At 38.9% G+C, this 20,000-nt stretch overlaps 1 protein-coding gene across 1 annotated transcript in view; it reads right to left on the bottom strand.

The window, feature by feature from the left end:
* Positions 1-20,000, bottom strand: part of LOC125029952 (peroxidasin homolog) — a 42,613-nt gene that overhangs the window by 14,185 nt on the left and 8,428 nt on the right. The window contains 5 exon segments of the mRNA XM_047620143.1: positions 2,335-2,460; positions 6,879-6,915; positions 6,917-7,118; positions 18,432-18,576; positions 19,140-19,345. Of these exon segments, the coding sequence (XP_047476099.1) occupies positions 2,335-2,460; positions 6,879-6,915; positions 6,917-7,118; positions 18,432-18,576; positions 19,140-19,345 (716 nt within the window).

The following is a 20,000-nucleotide window of genomic DNA, read 5'->3' as shown; positions in this document are numbered from 1 at the left end:
ATTTTATATATAAAGCTACACATGGAATTAAATAGACAAGGCAGAATGGGTGTGGCGTTTGCGCGCGTTAAAGATGATATATGGCAGTATAAGCTTACACGCGGAAATTCCTGCATAATTTCTTTCTCTCTCCCTTTCGTTTTTCTGTCTCTATTCCCTTTGTTTTTCTCTCTCTCTTCCTTTCGTTTTTCTGTCTCCATTCCCCTCGTTTATTATGCCTCTATTCCTTTGTTCTTTTCTCTCTCTTTTCCTGTCTTTTTATCATCATTAGTTCTAGTTTACGAACATCTCACGTATCCTCTTGCCGGCCATTATATAGCCACAATTATAACGGGACACTGTGGTTTGGCCATAAAGTCCTTAACATTCAGCGTTATATATTATGAACATGCGACGTGTTGTTGTGTGTGCTTGGTCGTGTACATTTTCTATTTTTTAAAAAAAGGGAACGTGAACACCAGCAGAACGGGGAAGTGCGGGGTAAATTACTTACATAAAACACGGACTTCACTTGTGATATAAGTAAAAAGTAAATGGAGACTCACATCGCTTCCTCGTGGCTTCACAAACTTGAAAGACACGGAGATCGCGTGTCGGAAGTGTCAAACGGTGTCAACTTTGGCATTTAATTGTCAAGCTTGTCCCCTCCCCCCCCCTTGTGAATGGACGAGTGGGAGGAGTAGGATGTGTATGTTTGTGTGGATATGCGTGTATATATAAGTGGATATGCGTGTATACGTGTGGATATGCGTGTATACATGAGTGGATATGCGTGTATACATGAGTGGATATGCGTGTATACATGAGTGGATATGCGTGTATACATAAATGGATATGCGTGTATACATGAGTGGATATGCGTATATACATGAGTGGATATGCGTGTATACATGAGTGGATATGTGTGTATACCTGAGTGGATATGTGTGTATACATGTGAGAATATGTGTATGTATGTGTGTACGCGAATGTCTGTGTGAATGCTGATGCACGTGTACACACAAGAATATTTATCACTGACACCTAAACATCAACTTCATCTGCAAAAAAGAAGAAGAAGAAAAAAAAAAAAAAAAAAAAGCCGGAGTGAGTAGTGCGAAAACAAAATATAGATGTATATATATGTGCGTATTTATATAATACATGTATATATATATATATATATATATATATATATATATATACATGTGTATGCATATATATATATATATATATATATATATATATGTGTATGTATATGTATGTGTATATACATGTGTGTATATACATGTGTATATATATATATATATATATATATATATATATATATATATATATATATATATATATATGTATGTATGTATATGTATCAGTGTGTGTATACATATTTGTATTTATATGTATATATATGTGTATATATATAAATATGTATACACACATATACATATATATAAATATATATATATATATATATATATATATATATATATGTGTGTGTGTGTGTGTATGTGTGTGTGTGTGTGTGTGTGTGTGTGTGTGTGTGTGTGTGTGTGTGTGTGTGTGTGTGTGTGTGTGTGTGTGTGTGTGTTTGGTGACAGTAAAAAGGACAAAGATACCTGTAGCGAGTTTCTACGTTTCATTAGAAAGTAAGAGCAAGCATCGACCTTGTTTTTCCTGTAAATACTTTTCTTTCAAAATTTCCCACCGATTAAAATAAATCCTTCAAAGACTGTTCTTTTTCACCTACGGTTGTCTCACGCACATCAAAGAGTCGCCTCAGTCTATTATGTATCAATGGAAGGTTAGGTGTGTGCGTGTTGTGTGTGAGTTTACGTGTATGTATGTGTGTTTACGTGTATGTATGTGTGTTTACGTGTATGTGTGTGTGTTTACGTGTATGTATGTGTGTTTACGTGTATGTATGTGTGTTTACGTGTATGTATGTGTGTTTGCGTGTATGTATGTGTGTCCTTAAGTCTTTCAAATGGATGGGGACTTTCACTAAGGGGCACTTCCGTGACTAAAGGGGCATTTCTCTGTCTCCTCCTCAGATTTAAAGGGAAAAAAGTCATCCCTTTGTGCGCGTGTTTTTTTTCTTTTGTTTTTTATATCTTTATTCGTTTGTCCAGTCCTGACACATAGGCGAGCTTTTTCTCATCACCCCCCCCCCCCCAGAAATGATACGGCACATTATGTTTAGATAGATTTTCGTTTACCGTTGTTTTGTATATACTTTATGTATGTATGTATGTATGTCGATGTATATCTGTATGTATATGTGTATGTATATGTTTATGTATATTTGTAAACCCAAACGCACATGCGAAATATAGTGATGTGACCATAAATATCTACCCGTGTGTCTAGGTCTCGGGTCCAGCATCTGCGGATTCGCGCAGCCTCCGACAGAGGGGTCTTCTCCAGCCTCCCAGATTCCCTTTACGTCGAAGGCCTGTGACGCACCATTTACACTTTTAGCAACTGCGGTCATCGCGATGCTAATCAAATCCAGACATCCATTAGAATATGATTTTGGGTTCCATGAGAACTGCGGTTAACAAGTGATCATCTAAATGCGCACTTCGGTGTTACTACGGAATCATAATTGCTTTCCTGTACAAGCGCCAGTTGAAGACTAATGCTTTTATTCATCGTCATGAAAGACTAGCGGTTAGGCGGTTACCTAATAGTCTCTCCTTCATGACTAACAATAATAAAAATACACGTTATTTTAGCTTCTCGTAATTACAAACTCAAGACACGAAGTTTAATAAATAGTGTGAAATTAAAATAATACGGGACTGAAGTAGAACATACATTCACTATACAAAAGAAACATAACGTTGAAACTATTTTGTACTCTTGAACTCCCTTGTATAATTCTTAGTGAATTATCAGTTACCTTGAATTCTCGTAAGAACATTTCCAGACATTCCATATCATTAAAAAAATATCTACTTATCTATTAACCTATTTTTCTCTCTCTGTCTCTCTCTTTATATCTCTCTGTCTGTCTGTATGATAACGGCAATAATATTAGTAATGATGATAATAATAATGATAATGATAATAATAAAGTTAATGATAATAATAATAAAGATAACAATAACAATAACAATAACAATAACAATAACAATAACAATAATAATGATAATTATAGAATCATCATTATAAGAGAATAATAGATATGGAATAGATGTTAAGATGAAAAAAATAAATCAATCGTAAAGGAAGAGAATAAGCTGAAGACAAAGAAGACGAAGAAAAAGAAAAAGAAAAAGAAGCAAATGTAGAAAAAAGAAGATAAAGAAGAAAAAAAGAGAAAGAGAAGGAAAAAATAATAAAAATAAATAGAAAATTAAGAAAAGACGAAAAAAGAAAAAAAAGACAAAGAATAAGAATTAGAATAAGAATGCAAATAATAGCAATGAAAAATGAAAATGAAGACAAGAAGGAACTGAAAAAAAAAAATATCTGTCAACAAAAAGCATAAAAATATAAGACGAGATGCATAAAAAAGCGTACAGACGGAAAGGTGTAAACTGAGAGTAAGGAGAAAACGGATGAACAGAAAGAAGAAGAAAAAGAAGAAGAAGAAGAAGAAGATGAAGAAGAAGAAGAAGAAGAAGAAGAAGAAGCAGTCTACAGGAAATAAATAAACGACGTTTGGAGAATAGAAGATGAGGCAAGGAGGGAAAAAAAAAAAATAGGAGGAAATGTAAAAACAACGCTTGGAGAATAGTAGATGAGGAGAAGAGACAAGGCGAGGAAATATGGAAACGACTAACGTGGGAATCTTCGAGAAACACCGGGGGGAGGGGGGGAGGGGTGAGGGGGAAGGGGGGGAGGGGTGAGGGGGAAGCGGGTGAGGGGTGAGGGTGAAGCGGGGGAGGGGTGAGAGTGAGAGTGAAGCGGGGAAGGGGTGCGGGTGAGAGTGAAGCGGGGGTGGGTGAGGGTGAAGCGGGGGGTGAGGAGGGTGAGGGGGAAGCGGGGGGCGTTGTAGGGGAGGCGGGGGCGTCAGGGGGCGGATTGTGGATGAGTTATTGCTGTCTTTAACGGGACACGCCTTCCTGAGAGGGGCAATGACATTTTTTTCCTTCACGAAATGAGCGAAATGAGTGTCACGATTTCATCGTCTCTGTTACTGCCATTCTTGTAATTATCGTCCGTGTTATCATCACTATTGATGATAGTGATAAAGACAAGCACTATCACTTTTGGTAATCCAATCAATATTCTAATAATTTAGTACTTAAAGGGTCACCATAAAAAACAGTCTTATGTTATGATTATGATTTCGGTTGGGATTTTATTTTATCATTACAGGGAATATATCATTAATATGATTATGGTCGATGTTGTTCCTCTACACAAAAATCCGATTATAACGCAAAAAATGCTATGCCTCAGTCCCTCCTATCAATCTCTCCTTTTCCTTTTCCTTTCCCTTCCTTTATCCTCGCGTTTTCCTCCTTTTTACGAACTAGTATTTACCAGTTACACGGGGTGATTAGCAAACGTGACTCCATAGCTCTTTCCTAAAACTAATTACCAAAGATGTGCTCCCTAAGAGTCGGCCATATTGAAGACTTCCGCATGGCTGGTAATGAGTTTCTCTCGAGGTACTCATTAAAGGCAGTTGACTGTGAACTTATTATTATGGTTATAGCGAGGCATGTTTGATCGAGCCTTTGTAGGCAACGTAGACAGACACAGGCACAGACACACACACACACACAGACACAAAACACACACACACACAAACACGCAAAACACACACGCACAAACACGCAAAACACACACACGCACACGCACACACACAATACACACACGCACAAACACACAAAACACACACGCACAAAACACACACACACACACACACACAAAACAGACACACACACACGCAAAACACACACACACACGCAAAACACACACACACACACACACACACACACACACACACACACACACACACGCAAAACACACACACACGCACGCAAAACACACACACACACACGCAAAACACACACACACACACACAAAACACACAACACACAACACACAACACCCACACACACACGCAAAACACACACACGCAAAACAAACACACACACACATACACACACAGAACACACACACAGAACACACACACAGAACACACACACACACACACACACACACACACACACACAGAACACGCACACACAGAACACGCACACACAGAACACGCACACACAGAACACACACACACAGAACACACACCCACACACACACACGCAAAACACACACACGCAAAACAAACACACACACACACACACACACATACACAACAGAACACACACACAGAACACACACACACACACACACACACAGAACACGCACACACAGAACACGCACACACAGAACACACACACACACACACACACACACACACACACACACACACACACACACACACAGAACACGCACACACAGAACACGCACACACACACACATACACATACACACACGAAACACACACACACACACACACACACACACACACACACACACACACACACACACAGGGCATTGCCCCCTATCGTCTCCGCCTATGTTTCTATTTACTGTTAAAAATAGCTTTCTGTTAGAGCTCTGTTACCGCCACGCGAGAGGGAGGGATAAGGGTGAGAGAACTGCGCGCGAGAGTGAGCTGTTGATAGGCGTAAAGAGTGGTCTGTGGTCTCTCTCGAACCCCGTGGATTTTTGTCTGACTGATGTGGTGAGATTGAGTGAAATGGTGGGTTTGGTGTAGGTTAGATGAATTAACGCTCTATATCTCTATCTTCGGCGCTCGTTCTCGCACTCTCCTCCTCCTCTCTGTCGCTCGCTCTCGGTCTCTCCTCCTCTCTGTCGCTCACTCTCGCTCTCGCTCTCTCCCTCTTTCTCTCTCTCTCTTTCTCTCTCTCTCTCCCTCTTTCTCTCTCTCTCTCCCTCTTTCTCTCTCTCCCTCTTTCTCTCTCTCCCTCTTTCTCTCTCTCTCTCCCTCTTTCTCTCTCTCTCCCTCTCTCTCTCTCTCTCTCTCTCTCTCTCTCTCTCTCTCTTTCTCTCCCTCTTTCTCTCCCTCTTTCTCTCCCTCTTTCTCTCACTCTCTCTCTCTCTCGCTTTCTCTCTCTCTCTCTCTCGCTTTCTCTCTCTCTCTCTCTCTCTCTCTCTCTCTCTATTTCTCCCTCTCTCTCTCTCTCTCTCGCTCTCTCTTTCTCTCGCTCTCTCTTTCTCTCTCTCGCTCTCTCTTTCTCTCTCTCGCTCTCTCTTTCTCTCTCTCGCTCTCTCTTTCTCTCTCTCGCTCTCTCTTTCTCTCTCTCGCTCTCTCTTTCTCTCTCTCGCTCTCTCTTTCTCTCTCTCGCTCTCTCTTTCTCTCTCTCGCTCTCTCTTTCTCTCTCTCTCTCTCTCGCTCTCTCTTTCTCTCTCTCTCGCTCTCTCTTTCTCTCTCTCTCGCTCTCTTTCTCTCTCTCTCTCTCTCTCTGCCCCCCTCTCTCTCTCCCTTCTTCGCTCGGTTTCTCTCCTCCCCTTCGCTCTCTCCTATCCTCTCCTTTTTTCCTCCCTCTCGCTCATTCACTCACTCAATATCTCTTTCTTTTCTCAGTCTCTCTCCCTCCTTTCTCCCCATGTATCAGTATAAACTATTATGTATGGCAATGTATTTCTATATCTATATATCTATATCCATATATGTCTATCTAGCCATCCATCTAGCCATTTATCTATCTATCTAGCCATCCATCTAGCCATTTATCTATCTATCTAGCCATCCATCTAGCCATTTATCTATCTATCTAGCCATCTATCTATCTATCTATCTGCATATCTATATGAGTATTCAATGAATCACCGTCATGCACTATATCGATCCAACTCACCGTCCTCATAGGCGGGCACGAGGTACCTCACAAAGGGGCGTCATGGCAGAACCCCACTTCGGGTGCTCGAGGTTGTTGCAGGTGCCGTCGATGGTCCTGTAGGGGTGCCACGCGGTGCAAGAGGGACCTGACCTTGGCATCTCGCAGCCTGCGGGGGTCAGCTTCCGGCAGTTCTCTCTGTCCATGGCCGTGTTCAGTCGTGAGAGGGAAATGGCAGCGTCCTCGGCGGTGATGTTGAACCTGTTGGGATGTTGAATCGCTTTATCTTGAGTTGGTAGTGGGGTGTGTGTGTAATAATGGATTGAAAAGCGGGCTAATTGGCATCGACGACGCATAAAGGGATAAGCTGAAATGTTACATAGATTATAAATACATGGCTGATATACTAGATCGTCTATAGAAGGCGATACATTTATCAATAAACAAATAACCTTAAAAGTACAGTAATGACCAAACCAAAAACAACTAAACTAAACAAAGTATAAAAAAAAAAAAAACACAAGCGATATATGTCGTCTGCATAATTGCAGAGAACTATGATCATCGTAAATAAAAGTTTCATAAAATCTATAACCCTGTGGTCTCTACCAACAGGGAAAGGGTGGTGCTGGGCGCGGAATGCTCCTTGCAATTGTATTTATTCTTAATCTGAATCATGTGAACCACATTCCACCTTCACCATAAAGTGATAGATAACGAAAAGTTTTTCTTTGATATTTTATTTTATCTATTTTCCATTTTCATTTTTTATATACGAAGAAATAAATATCATGTAACATTATCTTTCGTGTTATGCAATGAGAAAATACACACACTATGAAGCTGTTGCTTTCCCTGACGTTGAAGATAAATGTTTAGTCCATTTGGTTTAATTCCAGCTCAGGCCAGTTTCATTCTGATTACATAAACAGTTACTAGCAAGGTTCAGCTTTTAGTAACTTGCAATTTCTTCCTTTCCGCATGACTACCAGGCGAAGACACAGCTGCACAAGACACGCGCAGACACAGACACACACACTCACTCTCTCTCTCATGCACGTACGCACGCACACACACATACACAGACGCACGTAGATACAGAGACACATACACTCTCTCTCTCATGCACGCACGTACGCATATACACACAGACGCACGCACATACACACACACACACACACACTATACAATGATATTCATATAAAGAAAAATGTACTGTCTCTTGTTTTTTGGTTTATTTCCTTTCAATAATCAATGCAGTGATAATTATAATAATTATTAAACTGATCCGACATGGCAAATAGTCATTACGTAACGCGTTATCCGCTTGTTAAAAAAAATGTCGACTGAAAAAGATTACCTCAGTATCCCTATTAATACTCATACAAGACGATAAATGTGAAGCTATCGACACTAAATTTGGTTCTTCATTCATCAATAATTTATCTAATTGATCAAGTAAATAATAAAATAATGTCGGTAGGATTTCAACGCAACTTCGGAGAGTTATCCCAGCGATTAAAGAAAACGGGAGAAAAATAGATAATAATAATCATTATATTAACAGTGATGGTTATGATAACGATAATGATAATTCTATAATATTACCAATGATAATAATAGTAATAATGATGGTAATGATAATTATTTCAGTGCTAGTACTATTAGTATTAGTGATAATAATAATAATAATAATAATAATGATGATGATAATAATAATAGCAGCAGTACTAGCAGTAGCAGTAACAATATTAACAGTAATGATGATATTCATTGTAGTAATGTTAACATTATTAGTAGTAATAATGAAAAAGACCATAATAATGATAATAATAATAATGATAACAATAATTATATGATAATAATAACAACAATTATAAGAATAGCAATAATAAAGATAACAGTGATGTCAATAATAGAATAAGCATGTACTCATCCAGACAGATGATTTTCATGGAGAAATTCCGCCAAAAGTCACCACCAAATTTCCCGCCAAAAGTCACCACCAATAATCCAGCTAAAGTCACCGCCAAATTTCCCGCCAAAAATCATGACCAATAAAATTAAGAGGCCTTGCTTTTGAACCCTTATTAACCACACAATCATGGACTTCCTTTGTTTATCGAAAGTCATAACTTTTTTTCTTTGTCTACTTGATTAGTAACCTGTAAACATACTTTATATTCCTGTAAACATTCCATTATATCCAAGAAACGAAAGAGTCGTCTCTATGCGTCCTAATAAACTTTCTTTCAGTCTCCATTCCCCCCCAAAAAAAGTCCTTTCATAACTTTCATACGCGTGTTTTAATTAATATCTCTGTCTATTGTCTAAGAGGTCTTTTTTTCTTTCATTTTGGCTTCCAATATCCAAGACTTTCTTTCAGTGTATGCGTGAGCGTGTGTTTGTGAATGCGTGTGTGTTTGTGAATGCGTGTGTGTTTGTGCGTGCGTGTGTTTGTGTGCGTGCGTGAGTGTTTGTGCGTGCGTTTGTGTTTGTGCGTGCGTGTGTTTGTGTGCGTGCGTGAGTGTTTGTGCGTGTGTGTGTTTGTGCGTGTGTGTTTTTGCGTGTGTGTTTGTACGTGCGTGCGTGTTTATGCGTGCATGTGTTTGTGCGTGCGTGTGTGCGTGAGTTCATGTTTGTGCATGTGTGTGAAAGTGTGAACAAGGCCTTCCAACCTAATACCCAGACAGTCAGACACATTCGGACACTGACGCCTTTTAACGTAGTCAGAACAGCTGGTGAAGATAACGGATACAGAGCTGATGTGCAGTGTGGTTGAGGATAACAAGCCAAGTAAAATGTAGAAGTCATCAAAGATCAGACAGAGGGCTAGTGTTGTGGAGTCGGATACACGAAATGCAATTCTGTAGAGCGTGGGTTACCGGCAATATCACAGGAAGAGGAAATGTGTATTCTTGGAAAAGAACTTTACGAGTGATTTTTTTTCTTCTTTTTATCGAACCGTGACAGTTGACGAAATAAAATACAAATGACTTATAAAGATCTCACCGTGTCCGATTTCACTGTAAAGTCTTTCAAGCTGATGCGATATGAATATGATGAATCTTAAAACGAAGGTATGGATAAAATAATAAAGAAAAGAGAGAAAGAGAAGAGAAGAGAGAGAGAGAGAGAGAGAGAGAGAGAGAGAGAGAGAGAGAGAGAGAGAGAGCAGAGAGAGCGAGAGGATCAACAGAGAAACAGAGCGAGAAAGAATAAGTGAAATGAACAGAAAAAGAGGGAGTGCAGAAAGAACCAGAAAGATAATCCCAAAGAGAGCAGAAAAAAAAACGGAGGGAGCGAAAAAAACAAGACGAAGACGAGGAAAAAAAAAAAAAAGAAGAAGAAAATTAAGACGTAACCTTCCATCCTCACTAGCACAATAACCTTGAAAACGACACAGTTCGTCCAACCTACACCATTATTCCCAAACCTAATCAAAACCCAGCCACGAATTGTACGTAATAACACGTCCACACATATAACCATCACCTATATATTAGTTATACAAAGCTTAAAAAAAGAACAAAATTGAATCAGTCTGCCTTTACTCATGTGATTATTTAAAGCAACTTTAAGCCATCTCTCGGTGATTCGAATCCCTGCGTCGAATGTTTTCCTCCGCCGCCGCCGCCGCCAGCTGCGTTCATTTACGTAAGGTACTTTGCTTGGGTTTTCTTGTTCTTAAAGCTTCTTTGCTTATTTTCTTGTGTTCTTTTTGTGTGTGTCCTTTTCTTGTGGTTCTTCGTTTGTTCTTTCCGTGTTCTAATTGTGTTCTACTTTCGTTCGTGATGAGTTTTGTTCTTGTGCTATTTTGTTTTGTACTACTTGCGTTCTTATTGTGTTCTCGTGTTTTGTTCTATTATTTTCGTGTTCTTTGCTTGTGTTCTTCTTATGTTCTTGTTCTTCTTTTCTTCACTTTGTACGCCATCTTTAGAGCTGATGCTGACGCTTATATTTTGTAAAATACGTTTTCCATTCTAATGCAGGCAACAATGAAAATAACAACCATGGTGATGGTAATGCTAACGATAATGATGATGATAATAATACTAATATTGATAATAATAACAGTAACAGTATGAAGATAATGATGATAATAACAATGGTAATATTAATATTAATTATGATTATAATAATGATAATGATAATAATGGTAATAATAATAATACTACTAATGGTGATAACAATGGTAATAATAAAAATGATGATAATAAAAACAATACTCTCTTGAACTTCTACCATTATATATACATTTTTTTTCTAACTCTCCTTTGTTAGGTAAGTAAGACTACTGTCATTATCCCGTGTACTAGTAATAAATAAACAAATGAATAAAATGAAATAAAGATTCTCAAGTTATCTTCCGAGACATTTTGTATCATGTCTGAAATGAAGTAAAAAACATCCATCCTTTGGCGCGCGTCAGAAAAATGATGTAAACAAAAAGGGGGAAAGAAAATTCCTATTTTAGGTAAACACCAACAGATGTGCCATTTGCTGGACGATCAAGATAATCACAAGAAAGTAAAAAACAAAAGCAAAAGCAATAAAAACAGCAATAGCCTGAGGACACACACGGAGTAAATTGCCGGAACAATTTATGTCTGATCCTCAATTTATGAATGATTGAATTATTACGTTTATTGCGTATCTCGCTGCTCGCTATTTTCGGCGCCATTATCCACTTTAATTTGTAGGGTTTACGCACAGGTGGCGCTGATGAGAGAGGAGCTGAAATTATCTTTAAAATTATTGGAAGTATCCATAGTAATTGTAACACAGCAATAAAATTACTTTACGATCGAACTTGCTGGGTTAAAATTGATCAAATAACGATAAAAGGACGGACACGGATAGCCTCTACAATAGCAGACAGGAAAAAATATAATCGAAAGTGTTCACTACCAATGTGAAATAGTGATAGGCAAGACAACCTAAACTACTACCACCACCGATTCTGCAACTAAAAGGCCCACAGCAACAAAACATAAAAACATCAAACCAGCAATATCAGATAAAGCAAAGTTTCTGCATTTCCCCGACACCCAAGTTCCACGGACGAGTCACAGGATAAGCACAGCCAAGGGAGTCGGCAACCTTAGGCCTCTGAGCAATGATTAACTCGACCTAACGGCGGTCTAGCGGCCTTAACCGGATATCGAAGCTGACAGCGGGTAAAAGGCGAATGCTGAACTGTAATTTGCGGGTCAAGGGGGCGGAATGAGTCCCTGCCGTGTGGGTGGGTGGGGGGAGTAGGGTTAAGAGAGTCGGTGGGAAGCAAGGGGGTTAATAGGCTCACTGTAAGGGGGGGGGGGGGTTAAAGGGTGTTTTCTAGACATCTGAAATGACATTGTAAGATCGTTTGAGTTGTGGTGTTTTTTTCAACAACGAGGGAAGAACACACGTAATTATGGTGGTGACAGGGAATGACTTGTGCCTCGCTGCGGAAAAAAAAAAATGTCTGGTGAACATAGCGTCTTCGTAATATATTGTCGTTGCCACAGCGTTTTCCTCACGTGAACTACAAACTGCGTCCATCACCGCCGTTTGGGAGCTATTCAGGTTCAGAAGTCGACCGGACAAACCGTTGCTTTAATAACAAAATTTATATGCCTTTGTTTGTCTGTCTGTCTCGGTCCTACGCTTGTTCTCTCTCTCATTATTAGGAAAATAATCTGAGCGTGGGATGAGGCATATCAAGTAGTACGCGTTCTTTATTTTTTATCCTTAAAAAAAAAACAAAAAACAGAATATCATTATCACTATGTTATATATATGTGTGTGTGTGTGTGTGTGTGTATGTGTGTGTGTGTGTGTGTGTGTGTGTGTGTGTGTGTGTGTGTGTGTGTGTGTGTGTGTGTGTGTGTGTGTGTGTGTGTAATACAGTATTTCTACTCATGAAAAATATTTGGATAAAAAAAAAGTGAATATAAAAGCCTCCCTCGAACCCCCTCAAAAAACGTAACTAGCCATCCGTTCGCGCAGTTTAGCCGCCAGCAGCGCATCCTGAGCAAACCTCAGCTGATGAATTGCATTTTGCCGCGGAGGAAAATTGCCCGTTCCGGTCCACGGACGAAATGTCAACGAACATCTTGCGCGCGCAGCATGTCCAATTGGGAGCCTTGATTACGAACACTGAAGGGAACTGGTTTACTGGTATGAATGCGGTATAGTGAGAGGACTTTCATAAATAAATCAAGTGTGGATACATATAAGAAAAAGAAAGCGGAAGAAAAAATGTTTCTATACTTACGAATGCATGTGTGCGTGCGACTGCGTGCTTATTGTACAAATACACACACACATTCTTTATACATACATACATATATATATAATATATATATATATATATATATATATATATATATAACAATCTACACCGATAAATTCTACGTTTCCTTATTCACGTTCATCACAATACACTTTACACGCTATACTTGTTAGGTTTAGTATCTAACAGAAACTAGAGTTTATTTATTTCAATAAGATATTTGTAATAGAAAATACCACAAGACTGAAATAATGAAAAAGAATAGAAACTAAAAAGTTCGCTACGATCTGATGCACATAATAATTAATCAATATATTGTTAAATTCACATTGCCTTTAAACATATTAATAATCAGAATGAATTAAATTGTCTACGGAAACATATGCTTTACCATTATTTGCTTCATTTTCCTCTGAAGACACAATAACAACTTAATTATACATTTATTCATCTACGAATTCTCCACACAGATGTGTCGATAGCTTTTGTTTTTGACACTAGCAGACGAATTCTATAGACTGACAGTGATGTTTAGGAATTCTTATGTTACATACACACATCGATCATTCCTGGGATTAGCGAAGGAAATGCTGTTTGCGGTTTTCCTGTCAAAGTGGAGGAGCAAATTCTAGTTATCAGTGGATCGTTTTATTATTTTTTTATGCCAGATTATGAGGGAATTTGTTTGAGATCCGGTTTTATATAAATTTATCCGAGTCTTCATGAAATGGTGATGATTTTAGTGGAAACACTCCACGAGAAAATTATTTTTCTCTAGTTTATCAAGATGAAATAAAACCTTGAGGATTGGCCAAAATTAATTCACAGATTCTCGAAATTAAGAACTGCGCTGTGTAGTGCAATGATCCAATATGATTTATAAAGTGTATGCATACAGAATAAATAAACGTGGATACCGGTATAAGAGCAAGTCAATAAGATATGTAGATTTATAGAAACAGATTGATTGCAGTCAGAACGGCGAATCAGAGGAAGGATAATATTTCAGAACAGTTCAATCATTCTATCGCATGCAAGAAGTAACGTAATCAAGGACAGAAACGTAGGAGTGTAAGACCGGACAGTACCGAATCAGGAACAATTTTGAACAACATAAAGGAGCCTTAAAAGAGATTGGTTTCGGTTGAGGAAGAGGTAACGAAAATGTTATAAGTGATCTATGCTATCGTATATCACAGGGATATTTTGAAAGTGCTGAATGAAAATCAAAGGTTACAGTAACTCCACGATCACGGGGACGAAAAACAGCTACAATAAAATAAAAAATGAAGACCCAAAACTGCAATAGCGCTATAATAATAATAATAATAATAATAAAAAGATCTCATAGCACTAGATATGATATACAATCCTCCCTGCTCGAGATCACTCTAGTGCAGTATGAACCTTCAAGGACATGATGATCAGGATCCAGGGTAGTGAGTCATAGCGAACCCATACGTCTGCATGTTAGCGACGGGTCCTTAGCGACGATCCCCGTGCAGTCAGCTGACAATCTGTGGTTTCTTGTGCCGTCCTATTAGTTCAGTAAGTTTAAAAGGCGTGTTTGTCAGTCTAATAATGCAGTATAACTGGATGCGTCTCCTCTACAGTAATGGCATTCTGAGACTATATTTAGCTCCGCAGTTCCCAGCTGCACCGGGCGAGTGACAGTGCGGACGTCTTGATGACATGTATCTTTTTTTTATCTCTTTCTTCTCTTTGTAAGGACACAAAAAAATGCGATACGGTCAAGAGATCCTGTTTAGATACCCCCCCCCCCCCCAATGACCTCCGTATGATTGGAGGGAATGACTTATGTGCTGAGGTTAACGAACCTGTTCAGATGTTCAGCATTATCCTCTTCCTCCGAGTGAAGTCAAAACAGAGTATTCTTTTTAATTTGCGATTATTAAAATTATCTTTGATCTTTCTTCGTTGTAAACTCAACCATCATATAATCCTCTGCGGCATCACGTGGAAAGCATTCCATTCCATACCTATAAGATTAAGTTTCATTAATTAAGTTTATTTAGATAAACTATGACAACGGCACACACGCGACGGCATTACACGTACTTTTAAAAAAAAATCCCTGACTGATATCCTACAAGACCTTTTCTTCGAAGACGTGAGCCCTACGAAATCCTTTCCCGTAGGATGACATTCCTTGTTTTTAGTTTCCGGTCATTATCCAATAGAGAGTATCTTGCGACACTGCTACTGTAGGTCTTTGTCAAGAATATTCTGTCCTTTGATTTTGATATCCATGGAGAGCTAAATAAACAATAAGGAAATATACTGTACAGTAAGCGTTGGAATACCTACGAAAACACAAACATGTATATTCATCCTGCATATTCATATATATATATATATATATATATATATATGTATGTATATATACATATTCATATATGTATATGTATATATACATATTCAAATATATATATGTATATATACATATTCATATATATATGTATGTATACATATTCATATATATACATATACATATTCATATATATATATATACATATATATATATATATATATATATATATATATATATATATATATATATATAAACACACACACACACACACACACACACACACACACACACATGTATATATGAAGGAGAAAGAGAAAACGGCTGTCCCCTCTCCCTCGCTTCTGCAGCGAGGGGCCGGCGCCGCCTTCCTTCTCAAGAATCGCCAAGCAAGGGAGGATCAACCTGACGGAGAGCCCGCGGGTTTCCTCGTCGTCAGCGCATCGCCGCGGACAGACTTCATTCATCTCCGGCCATAATTGGGGAGGGAAGTCGCTACAACGAACGCCCGCTGACACGCTGACAAGCCGGGAACACGTCGGCGCCATTTATCAGCGCCAAGGCCATCCGCGGCGACAGGAGCTCGATGGGAGCGGCGGAGGGGCGTCGCGCGGCAGTCGAAGGGCCCGAGGTTTTAATTGGCCGAAGGAGCAGGCTACGCAGCGCCTCTCACGCCCCTTGACCTGCTCGGGCTGCTGGGAAGCCCTCGCCCAGATCTTCCGTTGAGGGATCACGTGACGCATGGGGGGGGGGGGGGGGGGCTATGTACAAAAGGGAGAGGCGGAAGAAGGAGGAAGAATAACAATGGGAAGAAAAATAAGGCAAAGAAGATGTGAAAGAGGGGGGGTGGGGGTGATGAGAAGATGATCGGAAAGAAAAAGGGAAAAGAGAAAGTGGAAAAATGACAGTTTGAGGGCAAGAGAAGAATAAAATAAAAAGAAAGAAAAATAAATACACGCAATCTAGGTTTTGACTATAAAAGAAGTCGGACAAAAAATGATGAAAATGTTATTTGTATTCGTAATAGACAAACTAGTCTGATGATTGATGTACTGCTGAGATTTTAGATAATTTAACATTTGGCAGGAAGTAAAAAAAATATGTTCCTTTAGCTTTAATATATATATATATATATGTATGTATGTATGTATATGTGTGTATATATGTATATATATATACATTTGTATATAGCTATATAACAATCTTTCCTGACCAGGACTCGAACCTAGGTCACTCCGGGTGTAAGACCGGAGGGCCAGTATATATTTATATGAATATATGTATATATATATACATATACACACATATATATACATATACATATATATTCGTATGTATATACATATATGTATATATATGTACATATAGATGTATATATGTACATATATGTGTATATACACACACACACACACACACACACACACACACACACACACACACACACACACACACACGCACACACACAGAAAAAAAACTATATATCTCACAAAACGTAAGAAATTACATAACTGGAAGAAAATTATCGGCATCCAGTGATGTTCTGCCTCAAACGGTTTCTCTCGAGGTAAAATTTACTGCCAGCCGCTTGGGTCCACCGCGCGAAGACGAAACCGCGGACAGCACTGGAATCTATTTGTGGCCCTGACTTGCGCGAGGAATCGGATGCAGGCTGGCTCTAGATAATCCAGTCAAAGGACTTCAAAGCTGAGTATTTTTTTCTACTCGAAAACAGTCACTTCATGTTCTGATTGTCGGTTTGTTGTCTTTTAGCTCCTGTGTTATAATAATAACCGCTATAATGAGCATAAAGTATATAGACGTCAGTGCTCTGTTGTAACACTGTAAACAACTTCGCATATAATTAAAAACGGACAAGCAAAAATAGATAAATCTCTAAATTCCCTCGCATATACAATAATTTTACACTTTTGACGGCGACAATGAGTCACAATAAGCATAAAGTGCATAGAAATCCGTGCTCTGTTATTCTGTAAAAAAGCATCACTTATAAAAAATAGAAAACTAAGGAAGAAAAAACAAATCTCTTGCTGGATATACAGTAATTTTAAGCATTTGAAGACGATAATGAGCCGTAACAAGTGTAAACTGTTTAGACATCAATGCCCTGTTATATTGCAAAAGGCTTCACTACTTACAAAAAAAAAAAAAAAAAAAAAAAAAAAAAATAAAAATAAAGAGAAAGATATAAAGCAATTTTAAAATTTCGAAGACGATAGAATTTTTGACAGTGGTATAGAGAGAGAGAGAGAGAGAGAGAGAGAGAGAGAGAGAGAGAGAGAGAGAGAGAGAGAGAGAGAGAGAGAGAGAGAGAGAACGCTTTAGTTCAGATATTTTTTTACGCCGTTTGTGGTCCTAGGAAATTCTACTTGATAAGTCTGTAACATCTTCATTATAAGACTTCATAAATGTTTTGTGTACTTATATATATATATATATATATACACACACACACACACACACACACACACACACACACACACACACACACACACACACACATATATTTCATTATCAAACTTCATAAATGTCTTGTTCACAGTTCATGGAGACTATATCTAAATAATGATACTAACGGCTAACAATAATCACACCGAACAAAAATACAGGAACGAACTTTAAAATAGAAAAGGAAAAAGAAAAAGAAAATCCAATGAGGTAAGAAAAAGGAAAAAAAAACAAACGAACAAAAGACAAAACAGAGAGAAAAAAAGAAAACAAAAGACAAAAAATTACAAAAAGAAAGAAAAAGAACAATGAATGAAAGAATGAAAGAAAAAAAATGAAGGAATACAAGAAGGAATGAAATAAAGAGAAAGGAAACGAAAGAAACAGAAAAGAAAGACTTCATTTACACCTATCCTCTCACTTTCGAGTAATCCTTTTCATGAAAAAAAAAAAAAATGTACAAAAAAATGAACAAAAGAGACAAAAGTAATAAATGACAAACCTTTTCATGAAGATCTTCGAAGCTTCGAGTAAGGAACGGCCCATGCACGAGGACGCTCTCTTGGCCTCGGGTTCTGCTCTCCTGAAGGAAAAGAGGAACATCGTGCTCTGCTCCTGCTCCTGTAGCGGCGTCCGGAACCTGAGAGCTACGACCGAGAAGGCAGGTGTGAGTGCAGAAGGGAAAAGGATAGAGAGTTGGAATAGGCAGAAGGGAAGGAGAGAGAGAATAGGCAGAAGGGAAGAGGACAGAGAGTTGGAATAGGCACAAGGGAAGGAGAGAGAGAATAGGTAGAAGGGAAGGGGAGAGAGTTGGAATAGGCAGCAGGGAAGAAGAGAGAGAATAGGCAGAAGGGAAGAGGATAGAGAGTTGGAATAGGCACAAGGGAAGGAGAGAGAGAATAGGCAGAAGGGAAGAGGACAGAGAGTTGGAATAGGCAGGAGGGAGGAGTGAAAGCAGAAGGGAATGGGATAGAGAATAATATTTCCAGAGTCTCAAAGTCGGCCGTTTTACACGATTAATAAGCCAGGCCATCTTTTAAGATTATCACTTACATTCTATTTTTTTTTTTTATTATTGTGTTTTTATAACGAATGGAATAGCCTTCTACGTTTTTATGTTATCTACTAGAATAACTAGACAGTGATAGGTAGGTAAAGAGACAGAGAAAGAGAGCCATAGTCATCTTAACTAACGAGATAGACTGCTTACTTTGTTCACTCTCCCTGAGGGCGAGTTCCTGTGCCCTCTGGTAACCATCCCGCAGGACATCCTCCACATCGGCGGCGGAGACAGGCGCCGCTCGCGACTCGGGGCCTTCGAGGGGCAGCGTGTCGTGGAGGGCGCCCAGGAGAGGCCGGAGATTGTCGAGGCTGACCCCTCCCGCCGCGCCGCTGCACCACGCGGCCGTCGCGCTCCTGTCGAAAAACGGGCGGGGTGGGGGAGGGGGAGGGGGAGGGGGAGGGGGTGAGGGAGGGGAGGGGGAGAAAGGGCGTTTAACTGCTGTTGTTAAAAGGCTCTTGATTGTCAGTTCATAAACACTTGCAAATAAAGATGTTTAATCTCCTCCTTGATTATGTGACGCTAAGGACCGCTTAAGTCATTCCTTTTTTGCTAACTCTAAGAATACGTAATTTCCTGTTCGTTGGCGGGGGGGGGGGGGGGTGAAGCATATGCAAGACTTAACAATCTCTCACTTATCAGCAAATAGTATGACTTTTTGAGGTCAGTACGTATTTTTCCTGACGGTTTATCACGTTCTAGATATCAGTGAAGCTAAGATATCTGTACTAAACGACCAAATTTATATAGAATGAGTTTTGGCACTATCTGGTAAAAGAATTTAATTTCTGTATCTATATATTTACGGACAGATTGGCCAAAGTTAAACTTCAATTGATTTCTAACTGCGAAAATGGCGATAATGATCCCTTAAAAAAGATTGTCATATATCTGAAAACATCGATTCATTATAACTCAGCATCAAATGGTCCATTCCAGCTGTTTTCATTAAACTCTCACTCGCTTTATAAGACTCTAAGCCTAATAAGGTTGATCCTATTTCCTTAATCC

The sequence above is a fragment of the Penaeus chinensis genome, chromosome 10, assembly GCF_019202785.1.
Source record: "Penaeus chinensis breed Huanghai No. 1 chromosome 10, ASM1920278v2, whole genome shotgun sequence".
NCBI classification, from domain to species: Eukaryota; Metazoa; Arthropoda; class Malacostraca; order Decapoda; family Penaeidae; genus Penaeus; species Penaeus chinensis.
Note: the sequence above shows the minus strand (reverse complement) of the source record. Positions and strands in the feature narration are given on the sequence as shown.